Below are 18,627 nucleotides of genomic sequence, written 5' to 3'. Positions count from 1 at the left end.
AACGTAGCATTTGTTTTCGGAAATGCTGCTGAACCAGTGGGACGAGATTGATGATTTTTAATCAACAATTCATTGTTTTTCTCTGCCCCAAGAAGAGTTGAGATTAGCCAGAAAATTTCTTATAACCGCACTAACAGTATTGTTGTTGCAAGGTAATGTGAGACACATGGAAAGTGGAGTAAGTTTTATGTAGCATTTCACCATCTATGATATTTACTCCACAAAATTTCAGTTACGAAACAATTCTAAACGTGGCAGAGTTGTAGTCGTTGACTTTCTTAAAATCTTGGAAATGTAAATTGTTCCACTCAAGGCGAGTGGCCGGATGTATGACTTCTTTCTAGTGGTCGTATCTCGCATTCAGACTTTTCTAAAGGACAAGTGCATCTTTAACCGTGAGGTATTCGCATTTCAAGCCTTCATCAAGATGTTTACGAAAGAAAATTTTTGCTTTCGCCTTTTCTTGTGGTGACTTGTTATTATTTTCTTTAATGGTATCAATTAGACCCAATGATTCTAGATACATTTCTACATCTATGATCCAAGTCATATAATTCTTTCCTGTGATGTTAAGTGTAGCGAACTCAAGTTTGGCAAGATTCGACATGGTGATAACTATAACAGAACATCGATATAATAAGAATCACCGATTATTATTACAATAGAGAGTATAATTAAAATTACATATTAATCATAATAGCAATAAATAAAAGGAGAAATATTAGAAGTATGAGTATTGCAAGGAAAAAACTGAAAATCGTGTGGAGAATGATCTCCAAGAAAAAGATCAAAAATATAGAAAATGACAACTAAAATAATAAACGTCATCATCATATTCGCCATATCGTGAAGATTATATTAAGAATAGTGAAGAGAAAATGAGAAGTGAAAGATAAAAATATTAAGAAGATGATAAGTGGATTTATGGGTTAAGAAAAACCACATTTTATAGAGTAAAAACTAGCCGTTTATAACTATTATATAGCCATTAATAGTGGTGTAAAAATCCGTTATATTACAGTTAGAAGTGGAAGAAAAATTACAATTGTGTACCTCAAATGATGTAGAAAAAGAAATATATGAGAATAGTAATATGCATGCAGAAAATGCAATAAGAAATTATTACATGCAAGCGGCATAGCCGTCCATTTATGAGAATACTAATATGCCAAACTTCTCGGTAAACCTTTCGAAGGGTGTATAACGATAAAATTATAAAAATTATAATACGTTAATGGCATAGCCCTCCATTGTATGAATATAAAATAATAGAGTATATTAATTTACCCTTCACTTGAATTAATAAGGGTAGAAACTTACAATAGGACTAGAACTACGACCTATTTTCTTTTGACTTTAAGGTATATGCTTGTAATTGGATCAAATGTTCCTTTCTTTGAATTAATAAATGTAGACAATCACACTAGAAATAAAACGTGCGTGCAGATAAGGTGTTATGAAAACTAAGAAAATATAAAATTAAGAAGAAAAAATTTAGATAGAAACACTAGAAAAAGAGAATTTTATTAATTTTATGAATGTATATAAAATGAAGAGACTTAGAACTCTATTTATAATAAAATTTTTAATATTATTTACTGTTATTATTTACGTAATAAAATTTTAACATAAATAATAATTTTAACTGACGTACATAATAATTTTAATTAAAGTGGACAATTGCTATTCATAAAAAAACAGTTTAATTTGACTAAGCTCTCAAGCTTCACAATTTGCATGGGTTGTATTATACGTAAACGGCTAAAGGTTGAGCCACGTGAACAATAAGGAGCTTGCTATTAATGGCAGTGGGACCAGTTGTGGTCATCAAGGCTCTTAGGATCTTGAATCAGATATACTAGTGGTTGTTTCTCAACTTGCTATTACACCTAACTCATTTATTTATCCGTCTCTGCCCACACGACATTTATTTATTTTATTACACCTAACTCATTTATGAGCACCTCTATTTACTCTATGACTTGACGGGTTAAGATCCTATTATTTAGATCGTCTCATTAAAGGAGTAAATAAGATTTAACTTAATAAGATCTATTATTTATAAATATAAAATTTTATTCTTATAGAGATAAATATCATTTTTCTTCCAAGATTCCCCTTAGAATTTAGGAAGAGGAGGTAATTAAGCCACATTGGGTATCTATGGGGAAGCCACAATGATAACGAGCTATATGTTTAAAAGTGGGACCCCTTGAGAGGTACATTTCACGAGGGCATAAAGATTTATTTATTTATTTATTTATATAACATGAGAATTGAGATCAAACCGCCGACTTCTAATGGGCTGTTTGTTTTAAGAGTTCGTTTCTAGTTTTGAACCATAATTTTTAATTTTTTACAGTATTTTTTTTTATAAAAAATTTAAATTTAAAAAATTAAAATCATAAATCATGATTTTAAAGCCACAAACTAAACGTCCTCTAAATAAACTCCACCACCACGGTTGTTTGTGTCATTAGACCAAACGGTCTTAAGCAAGAGCTTAAAAGATTTATGTCTCCCTTTAAATAATCTTATATTATTTCTTTTGTGAATTAAAAAAGAATTTCAAGACATAAAGTCAGAAATTCCAAAAAAGAAATATAAAAGTTAAAAATTAATATTTATGTAATATTTATATATTTATAAAACCTTTGTGAATTCATAATACAATATTTAGAAGAAGTAAATTAATTAGAGCGCTAACTCCAGTTTAAACTTATGTAGAAAAATAGTATAAAATAGAATCATGATATTAAACTCAGAAACAAGTCAATAAAATTTCCAACAGTACAAGATAAATAAAATAAAATCTGATAGTTAATAAGAATAACAATACGTATACAATAATTTTAGTGAAAAAATAATATATTTAAATTTTAACACTTTTTTAAGTTTAATTTCTAATTATTTTATCCAAATTTTGACCCTATTTTATTTTTTAAAAAATAATCACACAACTTATAGTTATCATTTTGTTATTCTAATATTATACTAATATTTTTAATACGACTAATATTATTAAAATGTGTATTTAAATTACCTTTTTTCAATTGAAAACACAACATTTACTGGAAGAGTATATAAAGTAAAATTGCAATGGTTCCTTTCCAATTATAGATTTAAGTAAATGTACGATTAAAAGTGACTCCGATTTTGAATATGTAACGTAATAAACAACTTATTTTGATTAAATCCATGACTCGAATCCTGTAATACTCCGAAGGATTAAATGAGATTAATTGAGATAATTAAGATTTATTAGTGTGCCCAATATGATTTTATTAATTGATTATTGTTTAATAAATGTTTCTGATGTGTAATTTAAATAATTCCAAGGTATTTAAATATTTTCAGTAATTTTATTTTAACCGAGAAGTGTGTATGAACGCATTTCTGGACTGATCTTTTAAAATGTTGACACTTGTCCATTTTCTTTTCTTTGTCTTTTCCTTTTTCTTTTCTTTCTTTCTTTCTTTTTCTCTTTTCCTCCCGTGCCACTCCCTCTCTCTCCGTTCTCTCTATCTCTCTTCATTCTCTCACTCTCTCCCGGCTGTCTCTCTCTCCCGTTTTGTCTCAAATCAACCGGATTTCGAACCAAATGAAAGTTTCAAGAAGTTTTCAACGTCAAGAGAAGGATTCAAGGTAAGATTTCTGAAAAACCTCTCTTGAATCTTAAGTTTTCGGATTTAAAACTTATTTTTGGGTTTGAAATAGATTTTGATGGATATTGAGTAAAATCATGGTAGAAATTGGAGATCTTGGGTTCTTTGGACTTGTTTCAGGACCTAGAACCCGGATCTAGTGGTATGCCTTTGAAATATTTTGATTTGGAATTGAAATCGCAGGTTTTTGGGCTGATTCCGCGGGTTTTCTTCGCCTGTTGTTCTTCACATGTCGATCGGACTGCATTAGGCTACCGGTCGACCTATGCGGTCGACCGAATTGTACACCACCGGTCGACCGGTGGTGTTGTACTGCTCTGTCACCGGTCGACCGGTGTATACGGGGTTTGACCCTGTTTGGCCTGAAATTGTTGTCTTGAGCCATGTTTTCGGGGAGGACCCAAATTAACTTCATTTGGGGACCTAGAGTTGATGAATTAGCATCTTTAATCCACGTTTTGGAATTAAAACCCTTGGAATTATGATTTGAAAGATGAAATTGATTATGGCACACTAATAGGAAATTGAAGGATATGATTGAGTCTGACTTACTTTAAGAATGAGTTTGGAATCCTAAAGTATTGTCTTGTAACAGTGATAGCTGAGGACTCAGATTGAGTGGCTTGAGGAAGCGGGAGGTGGGATGGTGCGCCGCTAGCCACAGGTTTGGTAATTTCGAGGTAGGATTTCTATCCATTTTCTTGTGAGCTTATTTTCAAAAGGATTTTGGCATTGCAAATGTTTTAAAGAAAGGGGTTTGTTTGCGAAAGAAAAATATCTTTAAAAACCGTGGCTTGTTGTAGTTCACGGAACCCATGGCTTGTTGTAGTTCATGGGGGACCCACGGCTTGTTGCAGTTCGTGGGATTATAATAACGATTTCATAATGTTTAATGAATGATTTCTTAATGAAAGAGATTTTGTGAACCGGTAAGCCCGCTGATGGCCTAGATAGGATGTGGAGAGTGCATCCTTGGGGGCAGAACCCGAAACCTGGCCCGGGAAGTCTTGTGCACTTGGTTGTGTAAGTAATTTGTATAAATTACTTGTTGATGCCTATAATACGGAAATTTTCAGTTACAGTTCCTTTGAGAAAAAGGATGTGAGGTTCCGGCTGTTGTGTTGGAACTGAATGTCTTATTTATTCACTTATTCATTTATTTATTTAACGCTTTCTTATTTATTTATAAAGTTTATTCCAAATTATATCCTACTGGGCATTTCGCTCACATTTTATTGTTTAAAAATGTTAACCCTCCCAGGAGACTCTAGGAGCAGTGCGGAGTAGCTGAGTCGCTACCACCCGGTTGAGAGAGGATTGTATTCATCCTCATGTGTGTACAATGTAAGAATTTGTAAATTCTGTAAACTCTTATATTCGGATATCTAGATTGTGGTTGATGTCTGTAACTGTAATGTTTTATTTTCATGTCATGTATGTACGGTATCAAAATCCTGTAGTTCGTTTTACTTCAGTGTGTGTAGCTCGTTGAGTATTTCTTTTATTATTATCATGCGTTTAACCCTAATCAAGCCTCTACGTCACCACCCCTGATCTGGGGCGTGACAAATCCTACCCAACATGACTAGCGTAATTAGTAGCACGCCATGCGTGTGTATCAATATGTGTTTTCTTTTCGTTTTTGTTCTAGCATGTTGTTTTGTTTGTTTTATTCCTTTTTTTTTTCTTTTCTGTCACTACATTAACCGCGAGTTATGAAAATATCTCCACACTAATGTACATTCATAGGTAAAAGAAAATGATATGGAAAAAACACGCAAATACTATAATTTATATCAAAAGTTCCATATGCATTAGCTCGTCGATAATATGTAGTCCTAGTGAAGGAACACAACATTTCTTCCTAATACAAAAACATTAATGCTGTTAGAGATTATAATAGTGCTTTAAGATTGTATGGCTGTGTGATACGAGAGTTCCACTCCAGATAAGTTTCGCAAGTTGCTTGTAGGCTTTCTCAGTGGGATGAGCAGAATCAAAGAAGAAGTAATCACTCAGATTATCACACAATACAAAATCTTTGACGTCTATTTTCCCTCCACAGCTAGAAATTCCTCTGTACTTTCCGGTGCCACAACATGCCATCTTGGCTTCTCTGAAACCTTTCACCAAAAACAAAAGAAAAATTAATGGAGGATTTCATCGACGACATGAAGGGGGGGGAAGAAGAACGAGAGAGAAGCTTGCTGCTATAGCTTTTACCATATTTTGACGGGTTTTCCAATCTTTCACTAAAAGAAGTATACAAATCATGCATTGAATAGATGAAACCTTTGAGCTGATTTTGTGTTGCTTGGAGGGATTTATGAAGTGCTCTGTTGTGTAGTTTGGCCAGTGAATTAACTTCTTCAAAGCAGGAGGAACCTTTATTAATTCCTTGCTGAAGAATTTTGGTCCCTGGAAAACAACCCATAGGTGGTAAACTCACGAACCCAAATTTCCTTCCTCCAATCTTGTATATTCACTGATCACCCATCAAAATGCAAATAACCATAAACACTTTGCATAAGAAAAAACCACAAATCAAATGGACAAAAATATATATTTATATTTTATATTATCCATTACTTGAATAACTTGGGTGATATTTCCAAGCACCATGCCAACATATTCTTTCTTAGAATAGATTTTATGTAAACTAGAGTTGGATGTGAAATGGGAAAGATAGTCGTTGCTTCCCACACTAAACAAGTAGACAGCCAAAGATATCAATTTCTTGGCTTCTCCAGCACCTAGTTTGTGCATCAATTGCTTTTCCACTTTCTTGAAATAATTCAGTTGAGTTTTAAGGTCTACCACCTAATAAAACACAAAGAACACAACATTTGTTGAACGAACATTCAATATAGGCAAGACTCAAGAGCAACATTTCAATACTAATGTACCCAAAAAAAAGCATAGGAGATAATTAATCGTTATAAGCTTATAAGAAGCATAAAGCCATATAAACAATGAGAAAGAATCACTTTTGTTCTTTATTTTTTATTTTTTCGGTTGGACTATTGAGCAGGATTTACTTACAAAACCTTGATGACTTTCAGCAAGAGCACCGGCCCCAGCAGACGCAAAGTTCACACCATTTACATAATTGTGAACCCCTGGCTTTCAATATGGTGGAATAAATGGTAAATTTGCATACTCACCTACAATTTGAAAATAGACATCAACAATTTAAATTACGTACCCAGTTGTCTAAGAATGTAACATTCTTGAATATATGTTTATTATATAGGATTATCTTACTAATAAAATCAGGAATTAGACGGCCATTGGAGAATCTTCCGGTGGGAAAACCGAAAAATGTTTCCTCATAAGGCCAGAAATTTGCTTGGTATCCGGTGGTGGTGTTGATGAAGTTGTTGTTTCCCGGATCATACAATGAGTCACCAAAGACAAAGAGCGCCACGTGTTTTTCCGGTGACCGGTCATAATGAGCGGCACCGATGATTGCAGTGTTGATCAGACTGATCACACAAACGGCTGATGGACAAAAGATGCAGGGAAACCTCACGGAAATTGACATGTCTTTATTCTGATTCAGCACTGTACTTTACGTGTAATATTTTCCTTAGTATGCAACGCTCTTTAAAATGGCCTCTGATGGTTTATGCAATAAAAGTACAAAAAACAAAAAAGGGAGCGTGGAAAAAACCAAAAGTTTGAGTTGAATTCGACGGTTTTGAAATGGAACAAATAACTTTCTGGCTAGCCTAGCTGTCGTTTTTGGGTATGAGAAAGTCAGATACTCATAATGGAGTTGAAAGCTCGTTTCACTAGTATTTGACTAGTAGATAAATCAAGATAACTGCTTTACCTCGAGATCTTATTAGGTGGGATTTTTCATTCTGTAGAAATAACAATAGTACTATGTGTAGCAGCAACAAGGCTAGATTTAGAACTATATTAACTCAAATTTATGAGTGACAATACTATATCAGTGGTAGTGAAAGTGATGTAGTTGTAATTACAATACCATATTTAGAACTGTGTCTTACAGAAGTTACCTCAAACTTAGTTTTTATTTTTTAACAATACTTAAATGATGGGGAGAGAGAGAGAGAAGAAAAAAAGAAAAAAAAACGGTGGCGGAAAGAAGAAGATGGGTTTAAAACGACAACAACAATTAAACAGCATAAAAACGACAGTTAAAGTTACAGTAAACACGTAAGATAGAAGCGACACATAAAGAATAAACGGCAACGAAAGTGAAAAACAACAAATGAACCAATTGAGAAAACGACAGCTAAAGTTACAGTAAATAAGTAACAGAGAACGACACAAAGAATAAACGACAACAAAAGTGAAAAACAACAAATGGCACCAAATGAGAAAACGACAGCTAAACTTACAGCAAATAAGTAGTAGAGAACGACACATAAAAAATAAACGACATCAAAGTGCTAAACAACAAATGAGAAAACGACAACTGAAGTTACAAACGAAGAGGAAAAGTAAATAACTAATGAGCTACAAAAATAAATTAGAGGATAAGAACAAGAAGGGAAAATGGTACCATAACAAAATCATTTTTCCCTTCTTGTTGTTACAATAATAAAATGTAACAATAAGAAGGGAAAAATATACCAAATAACAAGCAAGAACAGTAGAGAAAATGACTGAACTGAAACAACTTCAAAGTCAAACAACACAACGACACGACGACATTAAACGAGAAGATAAAACAACAAAATGTGAATAAATGATAACGCCGATATAAACTACTGAGCGAGAACTGAATAAACGACAAAAAACGTGAGAATGAGTTCAATTGAGAAAAGAACGATAGAACAGTATGAGAAGAAAGTAGAAAACGACACGCAGTTCCGAAATAGGAGATCGATTTGAACTTTGGAAATCTGACTTGACTAGTTCATCATGAAAACTTTGTTTTTTTGTGCAAATATGGGGTCGAGATTTAGCATATCGAAAGCTTATACATTTTTTTTAGTAAAAGGCTAAAGCACTTCATTATTAGAAAGCTGATCTGTTAAAGATCAAACACCCTAATTTGTGTTCTAATGAGGATAGTAGTATAAGGGAAAGACAAGAAAGCAATTACACGATTTACCTTTAATGTGAAAGGTGCAATCACTTTTAGCCGCTTGTGAGGCACTTTTATTACGAAGAAGAAGAAGATTACAAGACAATCACACTCAACAAGTATCACTTCAGCCTTCATTCATGCGGGGGAAAATGTTATTGCAAATTGCATACTGACTAACTGATGAGACTAGTTCTACACTCGTTGTCAAGTTTAAACAAATATTTAAGATTATAAGGCCCTGTGATCTTGGATTTTCCACTCCAGAATAGCTTGGCGATTTGCGCGTAGGCCTTCTCGGTGGGATGAAAAGGGTCAAAGTAGAGGAAATCACTTGGATTCTCACATAATTCATACGGTTTCCTCACTGATCCACATCTAGTATATCCTCTGTAGGGACCACTTCCGCAACAAGCCATATTCACTTCCTTGAAACCTTAATATCAAAAACTCAAAGGACTCAACCTATGTATGATGTGGGAAAAATCAAAAGAAAAGTATAGAAGATATAGCATATTGCAAATTTTCCGAGTCTCTTTAATTACCATATTTTGAAGGATTCTCCGATCTTTCATCAACAGAAGTGAAAAAGTCGTGTAATGCGTATTTGAAACCGGTGACCTGGCTCTCTAGCTTTTGGAGGGCTTCAGAAAGTGCACTATTGTGTAGCTTGGCCACTTCTGTCAAATCCTTGTCACAACCATCTGTTTTGTTTGCTTTAAGGGCTTTTATATAAGGAAGAGAACCTAGAGGGGTCAAGTTTAGAAACCCAAATTTCCTTCCTCCTTTGTTGTATATTTCCTGGCACATAAAAATGCGTACTTAATAATAACCCCATGCAAAACATTAACACTTTGTTAGTTTACTAATCCATCCTAAGAGCTTGGATTGGTAAACTAACATGATATTAAAATGGGAGTCTTGTAACTCCCGTAATTACACTTTTTATCCCCATTTAAATTGTCATAATGTGTTAGGTCTTTAATATATATCGGGCTCAAATATTCATTTGTTGGGCTTTCCAATTAATTCACTGACACAATTGTCTATTATCCAGCCCACATGTGAGGAGGAGTGTTAAAAAATAAAACTATTGTTAGTACATCTCCTAACAGCTTAAGCTTTTGAGATAAATTAATAAACTAACAACTCTTAATAGATATAAACTAGTAAGAACGCGAGACATCTTTAAAAATGATTATAAAAATTGTTGCAAAAACAGAGAGAGAAGAAAGAAAGGAAAAAAGAAATAAAGTCAAAAACGGAAGAAAGGCAGAAGACATTAAAGAAAACAAAAATGTACGAAACGTTTCGCACAATAACTAAAGCTGAAGCTCATTCGGCTTTAGTTATATGCTATGGATATAAATATAGATTAATCTTATATTAGAAAAACTAAAGGTAGTTCCATGTTATTACTTGGATAACATTTGTCAAATTGCCAATCACCATGCTCGTGTATTCTTTCTGAATGTACTCCGACTCAAAGAAACTGGTATTTTTCTGGAAGGGGGCAAAGTAATCGTTGCCTCCAACGCTAAATAAGTAAACGGCCGTGGACAGCAATGTGTTGGCTTCTTCACAGCCTAGTTTGTCCCTCAATTGCTTCTCCACTTTGTAGAAATTGCTCAGTTGAGTCTTAAGGTCTATAACCTGAAGCAAATAAATAGTAATACTGCATATTTTTCCCCAGTTTTCTAAACCATGTTTGACAGGCATTAATATATCTGTCGCATGCTAACATAAAATTGGATGATCACTTACAAGACCCGGATGAGTTTCAACTAGAGTACCGGCCCCAATAGACGCAAAGTTTACCCCATAAACATAATCGTGAATGTCTGGTTGTAAATATGGTGGAATTAGTGGCAATTTTGCATAATCACCTGCATAACAAATGTACTAATCATTGATCTTTCAAGTAATCCATCTAATCTAATCTTCTTAGATATATAGATAGACACATGTAAGTATCATAATAATATAACTAGCTTACTGATAAAATCAGGGATTGTACGGCCATTAGTTGCTCTGCCGGTGGAGGTATTAAAAAAGCTTTCTCCATAGGGCCAGTAATTAGCTTGGAGGGTCCGGCTAGTGTTGATGCAATTGTTGTTCCCGGCGTCAAACATCGAATCACCAAAGATGAACAAGGCCGGGGGTTTTCGCAGCTGCCAGTACTGGTCATGGCAGCTACTTTCAATGCCTCCAAGGAATAATAATGTGGAAAAAGCCCACAAATACATGAGAAACATGGCTCTTTCCATATGTGCCTTTGATTCTATAGTTTCACCCTGTGCTTATCTCCTCCGTTGGCCTGCAATGCTGTTAATGATATAGAAGGTCTTCTCTATTTTAATAATATTACACGTTTTTTGTTTGTGAATTGTTTATGGTAACCATTGAAACAAAAATTATTTGTTAACGGTTGTGGTCTTGTGGGTTTCATTGGATTTTGAGGCAAAATCATTTGTTTATGTGGTTTGGTTAAATTTTTAGTTTGGCTGGGCATAATGTTCATGAATACAGCCCATCTTAGTTGACAAAATCTGTACAGGAGAAGCATCGGTATCATTGAACCAACTATTTGTGTTGCACATGATCTTTCATTTATTTATTCATTCATTATTATTATTATTTTAGGAGAGTTTTTTTTTTTAGTATAATTATTTTAGGAGAGTTGAACTTTAATAGTTGAGGATGTATTTGTAATATTACCAAAACACAGAGGTTACGGGAAAAAAAAAAAAAAAAAAAAACGTACTGATAGAATAAGTTTTGAATTGTGATATCATATTATAAATATACTCAAAGAAAGCTTGAGTTTACTGTTCACACAGACTCATTTTATTATTATTTGCACAGTAGGATGCTGATTTTGCCATTTTTCCCCTTCTCCTATCTTTTCTGTGTAGGGACTGTTTGGTCTTCTTATTTTTGATAGGTTGATTGTACTGTTTTGCCCTGGTCTTTTATCATTTTATTTGTTTTAGATTGGGTGTTTTCGGTCATTTCTGTGTAAGTGGAGCCCTAGGTTCTATTCCCTCTTCGATCCTCTTATTCTCTCCACCTCTCTCACCTTCTTTTGCCAGAAACTCTATTTTTCTCATGTAATTTCGGTGAAAATTCTGGAATTTTATCCGTTCTTCTTCTGGGCGCTTCGGCGGTTTTTATTTGCAGCTTTGGTTTATTTTTTCTCGTAGTTTTGGTGGACGGTCCTTCCATTCATCTGGGCTTTGGTGGAGGTCTCTTCGATTTTTCTGGGCAGCTTCTATGTTAGTTTTATTCGCGCTTTTATTTTGGATTTTTATGTGGTTTTCTAGAAGTGCATGTGCTATGCTTTTTTCCCCTTTTAATGTGTTTTTTCCCTATTTTTGTTGGTTGTTTGCTTTTGTGTCTGATCTAATTAAATTTTTCAGAATTCGTTAAAATTTGTTGAAATTTTCGATTGGATAACGGATAGGGTTTTTGAAAATTATTTTTTATAATGCTTTATTTTTCCCTGCAATTGATTCTTTTGTTCAGAAAGAGGCTTTTATCTAGATGGTTCTATCTTTTCTTTGGCTGATCTTGATTTTTTTTCCTGCATTTATTGAGTTGATAATTTGTGGCATCTACGGTGCTGATTTGTCCTGTCAAGTTGATGATCTGTACTCATTTTGCTGCAGAGGTATTAAATGAATATAGCAAATAGGGTTTTTGAAAAAAAAAATTATAATGCTTTATTTTTCCCTGCGATTGAATGTTTTGTTCAGAAAGGGGCTTTTATCTAGATGGTTCTATCTTCTCTCTGGCTGATCTTAATTTTTTTTCCTGCGTTTATTGAGGTGATAATCTGTGGCATCTGCGGAGCTAATTTGTACTGTCAGGTTGATGATCTGTACTCATTTTGCTGCAGAGATATTAAATGAATATAGCAGATAGTGTTTTTTTAAAAAAAATTTATAATGCTTTATTTTTCCCTGCGATTGATTCTTTTGTTCAGAAAGGGACTTTTATCTAAATGGTTCTATCTTCTCTTTGGCTGATCTTGATTTTTTTCATGCATTTATTGAGTTGATAATCTGTGGCATCTACGGTGCTAATTTGTCCTGCCAAGTTGATGATCTGTATTCATTTTACTGCAGAGGTATTAAATGAATTGATGATTCTTCTTACATTGTCTGAAATGCATAAAAAATTTTGGGAAAAAAGCATTCTGATTCTTTTTTTCTTTTTCTTTCTCTGAGGTAATTATTATTTATGTTTTGTTTCCTTTTTTTTTTTCCCCTTTTCATTATTGTAAATAATATATTACTTTTATTATTTAATCAGGAAATTTTTGTTCTTTTAACTTCTGTAAACTAACTTTGTGCTCTTACTTGTGATATCTGTTTAGTAATATATATACATACACATCTTTACTTAACATATTTTAATTTTATTAAGTTTTTTTATGTGACAATGATAATTAACTTTGACATAGTGAGTTTTATGTAATTTGTCTAAAGATTGCTGTGAATATGTCTTCCTCATTTGGATTCTGATTTTATCTACTCTTTTTTACTTAAATTTTTTGGTAGTTTCTCTTTTGTTCTTTTTACTTGTTTTAATGCTTTTGCCTTCTTAGTATTTACTGTTTCAAACAAAAAAATCGTAGGAAAAAAAATAAAGACCTTACTATTTTATTTTAGTTTTCTCATGATATTCCTCCGCATCCTTTCATTCCTCTATTTGTTGTTGGCTTAATGTCTTTCTTTTACTTCATTTGGTCACAAATCGTAGGTTTCATTGCCCTTTTGATGTTGTTATTTTTTTCTCTTTTTTTAATTCACCCGGTAGTCTTTGGATAACTTTATATATTACTCCAGTCATTCATTTTGTATCACATACAAGTTATAATCTATGTGATGGATATAATATCTTATTCATTTTAGTGCTTTTGTGTAGTTGTCATTAATAGGCAACAACGATCTATTTATCACACATTGCTGAGAATATTGAATATTTGAGCCATAATTGCTACATAAAAATATTATTGTACGTATATTTATTAGCTTTTTAAGTTTTTTTTGGTTTGTTTATTTACTCATTTATTTATTTTTTTTTGTATTTTTTAGGTTTTCTATCATTTATTGCTCCATCATGTTATTTCTGTATCATTCACTCTTGTTATATTTATTTCATATTGAAAAAAGAATATATAATAATTTAACTATAATTGAAAAAATCTGAAGGTTTAGAACTCTGTCCTACAAAATTTTCAAAAATTGAATTTACTCAGCTTGACATCGTTTACGGATTCAGCTAATTGATAAGGTATGATATGAATGAGGGAAATGGTGACAAATACTTCTTAAAATGTATTTTTATTTTTTACTCTTTGTTAATACCTTTTTTTATTAATATAATTCTTTAAATAAAGGTATTTATAAAAATACATTTATTTAAAGAACTATTAATCAAAAGGGTATTAATGAAATGTAAAGGTAAAAATCTAGATCCATACTCTTAAAAATAAGTTTAAAAAAAATGATGACTAGTATCAGAACAGGATCCAAATCCTCTGTTCAGTTTTTGGTGTTTTAATAAGTGTCTAACTAATTAAATCACACTACATTATCTCATGATAAGCACACAAAAATTAGTTAAAAAGCAATTTAAATTTTTTTACATGACGGTATAATATGATTAGTTAGACATTAATTACGACACTAAAATTGGACAAAAAATTTGAGTCAATCACAATAGTTATACCACAAAACGGGCCCAAGTTTTTCAAAGGCGATCATGTCCTAATAAAGTCTTCTATCTAATTTTTAGTGTTTTAATTGATGTTCATTAATTAAATCACATCACATCATTTTATAATAAGCACAAAAAAATTAGTTAAAAAGTAATTTAAATTTTTTACATGATATAATATAATTGATAAATTGATTAGACACTAATTATGGTACTAAAATTAGAGTGGAGATTTGAGTTATAAAGCACGTTAGATACTAAATTACACCAATTAAAAGCGTGAGCTGGTGCTCTGATTTGTTTTCTTTTCTTTATACCAAGTCAATTATCCTTTGAAGCTGAATTCAATAGAAAAACGACACATTGTTTTTTTTTTTTTTAATCTCTCTCCAAGTGGCTCATCATTGGACACTTTTCTTTTTGCTTATCATCCAAAGAAAAAGAAAAACATTCTGAGGCAGTAATTTTGTCCCCAAATATACGAGGGGTAATACTATAGCAGTGTCGTTGATGCAGTTGTAGTTATAGTTATAAATATAGCAGTAACAATTAACATTATACTTAAAAATTGTGTCTTACTCATTTAGAAAAAAAAAAAACTGTCTTACAAGGCAATCTCAAATTTAATCTTTATTCTAAAAAAAAATAAAAGATGGCGGAAAGGAAGAAGCCGGGCCTCACTTGACAATAAAAAAGGAAAATAAATGATCAAACGACATCTAAAGTTACAGCAAACTAATAATAGAGAAAGTAAAGAATAGACGACAAAGTTGCAAACGACAATGGAATAAATGAAAACGAAGAGGAAACAGTAAATAACTAAAAAGACTATAATAAGAAACCCCAAAAGCGCACACACACACACACACACACAAAACAAAACAAAGAAACGAAATAAGAAACCCCAAAACCAATACAAAAACGACACTAAAAATGAAACAACAAGAAGGGGAAAATGATGCAAAATAAAAAACAAGAACAGTAGAGAAAATGACTAAACTGAAACAACACCACAACGACACGACGACATTCATGGGAAAAAAAAAATACTAGAATGGCAAAAACAACAAAACTATGTAAATGAGAAGATAGAAATAAGAATAATTGGCCCTCTATATTCCAAACTTTGTCCCACTCCTGAACTTTTAATTTTAGCATATTACTTCTCGATTTTTTTTAATTTTTTTATAGTTTAAATCCCTGACATTAAAATCGACGAAGGATCATGTCACTTGAGCCAAAAGTCTTCGCAAAAAACATACTAATTAACTGACAAGACTAGATCTACACTTGTTGTCAAGTTCAAACAAAGATTTAATATTATAAGGCCATGTGATATCCGAATTTCCACTCCAGAATAGCTTGGCAACTTGCTTGTAGGCCTTCTCGGTGGGATGAGTAGCGTCAAAGTAGAGGAAATCATTTGGATGCTCACATAATTCATACTCTCTTCTCACTGATCCACACACAGGAAATCCTCTGTAGGGACCACTTCCGCAACAAGCCATATTCACTTCCTTGAAACCTTAGGATAAAAAACATTGATGACTCAACCTATGACGTGGGAAAAATCAAAAGAAAAGTACAAAAACTAGAGCAAATTGCAAATTTTCCAAGGCTCTTCAATTACCGTATTTTGAAGGATTCTCCGATCTTTCACCAAAAGAAGTGAAAAAGTCGTGCAATGAGTATTTGAAATCTTGGAGATTGCTCTCTAGCTTTTGGAGGGATTCAGAAAGTGCTCTGTTGTGTATCTTGGCCACTTCTGTGAAACCTTGGACGCAGCCACCTGTTTCGCGTTTAAGTGCTTTTACAAGAGGAAGACATCCTATGGGCGTTAAGTTCATAAACCCAAATTTCCTTGCTCCTAGCTTGTATATTTCCTGACCAATCAAAATGCATACTTAACCATAACTCCACTTGCAAAATGAGTATAGATCCGCTGTCCCATTTTCCTATCCTATTAGTTGTTTCTTCAATCAATTTTTGTCACCTCATTTAGTTGCTCAAGTGTTTTTCGTTTTTAACTCCTATGCATATGGTTAGGTTGTTATGTTTATATGACATGACAATATATATATTTATTGGAGGGACAAGTAATAAGAAAGAAAATCAAGATAGCAGATCTAAATTTTCGCAAAACACGACACTTCAGATGTAAATTATCTTGTGTAAAATTAATAGCAGTCGATGTTATTACTTGGATAACATTTGTCAAGGTGCCAATCACCATGCTCGTGTATTCTTTCTGAATGTACTCCGACTCAAAGAAACTGGTGTTTTTCTGGAAGGGGGCAAAGTAATCGTTGCCTCCAACGCTAAATAAGTAAACGGCCGTGGACAGCAATGTGTTGGCTTCTTCACAGCCTAGTTTGTCCCTCAATTGCTTCTCCACTTTGTAGAAATTGCTCAGTTGAGTCTTAAGGTCTATAACCTGAAGCAAATAAATAGTAATACTGCATATTTTTCCCCAGTTTTCTAAACCATGTTTGACAGGCATTAATATATCTGTCGCATGCTAACATAAAATTGGATGATCACTTACAAGACCCGGATGAGTTTCAACTAGAGTACCGGCCCCAATAGACGCAAAGTTTACCCCATAAACATAATCGTGAATGTCTGGTTGTAAATATGGTGGAATTAGTGGCAATTTTGCATAATCACCTGCATAACAAATGTACTAGTTAATAGTTATTGATCTTTCAAGTAATCCACACATTCATACATACATACAAATAAGTATCATAATCATAGAACCAGCTTACTGATAAAATCAGGGATTGTACGGCCATTAGTAGCTCTGCCGGTAGAGGTATTAAAAAAGCTTTCTCCATAGGGCCAGTAATTAGCTTGGAATCTCGGGCTAGTGTTGATATAATTGTTGTTTCCAGCATCGAAAATCGAATCGCCAAAGATGAAAAAGGCCACGGGTTTTTGCAGCAGCCAGTACCGGTCACTGCAGCTACTTGCAATGCCTGCAAGGAATAATAATGTAGAAAAAGCCCACAAATACTCGGGAAATATGGCTCTTTCCATATGTGCCTTTTGGTTCTATTATATGCACCCTGTGTCCCTATCTCCTCCTTTGGCCTTCACTGCCATTAATGATATAAAAGATCTTCATCGTTTCCATTAATGATGTATGACCAGTAGAAGCTTCTAGAGGACGCAGGTGAGTTGACTTTCAATAGTTAAGGATGTATTTGTAATATTAACAAAACACAGGGGTACTTTGGTGCAGTTACCCCCAAGAAACATTAAGCAGTGGGAGTGGAAAGAAAAGGTTAAAAAAATGAGTTCAGTTTAAGTTTTTTATCTATTAAATTTGTATAAAATCACATAAAAATTAAAAGATATACAAATTTAACGATTAAAAAATTTGACTTACTGATACACTATATTAAAGTATAAAACTATTGTTGTTAAAGTATAAAACTATTGTTGGCTCACCTCCTAATAGCTTAAGCTTTTGGGATGGATTGGTAAACTAACATGCTATTAGAGTGGGAGGTCCTGAGTTCAAACCCCCGTAATTGCACTTTTTATCCCCATTTAAATTGTCATCACGTGTTGGGTTTTTAATATATCTCGGGTTTAAATATTCACGTGTTAGGCTTTCTAATTAATTTACCCACACGATTGCCCATTGTCCAGCCCACACGTGAGGGGGAGTGTTAAAGTATAAAACTATTGTTGGCCCACCTCCTAATAGCTTAAGCTTTTGGGATGAATTGGTAAACTAACAATTTTTACAGAAATCAAAGGATTTTAGGCCTAACTCAACCTAACAAAACCGGCTTGTTAGGGGAGGATTGCTCTCACCTTATTAAGTGGATCATACTAATATCTCCAGCCAATGTGGGATTCTAATACGCCCCCTCACGCACAGCGTGGACCATGTCAAACCGCTGCGAATATGTCGACATTGGGGACCCAACATTGCAAAACTGGGTCTGCTCTGATACCACTTTACAAAAATCAAATGATATTAGGCCTAACTCAACCTAACAAAACCGGCTTGTTAGGGGATGATTGCCCTCACCTTATTAAGTAGATCATACCAATATCTCCAGCCACTGTGGAATTCTAATACACTAAACGCACTATAAAATCTCCAAAAAAATAAAAATAAAAAATTCTATTATAAGGTGTGAAAAACAAAATATGCCATAA

General features: G+C 33.3%; 1 protein-coding gene and 1 pseudogene across 2 annotated transcripts; both read right to left on the bottom strand.

Moving 5' to 3' along the window:
- Positions 1-5,489: 5,489 nt before the first annotated feature.
- On the bottom strand, positions 5,490-7,214 carry LOC21387102 (annotated as a pseudogene).
- A 1,575-nt stretch (positions 7,215-8,789) lies between these two features.
- Positions 8,790-17,544, bottom strand: LOC21387100 (GDSL esterase/lipase 1). Of its 2 annotated transcripts, none has more exons than XM_024168768.1 (5): positions 17,220-17,544; positions 16,997-17,118; positions 16,652-16,885; positions 9,273-9,528; positions 8,790-9,163 (listed from the first exon to the last, which is right to left on the bottom strand). In XM_024168768.1, the coding sequence occupies exons 1-5, from the start codon at positions 17,488-17,490 to the stop codon at positions 8,904-8,906; spliced, it is 1,143 nt and encodes a 380-aa protein (XP_024024536.1). In that variant the 5' UTR covers positions 17,491-17,544; the 3' UTR covers positions 8,790-8,903. The 2 variants fall into 2 exon arrangements, with proteins under 2 accessions (XP_024024536.1, XP_010101251.2); XM_010102949.2 differs by lacking the exons at positions 8,790-9,163; positions 9,273-9,528 and adding exons at positions 15,564-15,976; positions 16,082-16,334.
- Positions 17,545-18,627: the final 1,083 nt, after the last annotated feature.

Source organism: Morus notabilis, unplaced genomic scaffold (assembly GCF_000414095.1).
Source record: "Morus notabilis unplaced genomic scaffold, ASM41409v2 Scaffold2149, whole genome shotgun sequence".
Classification (NCBI taxonomy): Eukaryota; Viridiplantae; Streptophyta; class Magnoliopsida; order Rosales; family Moraceae; genus Morus; species Morus notabilis.
This window is presented reverse-complemented; position numbering and strand designations above follow the sequence as displayed.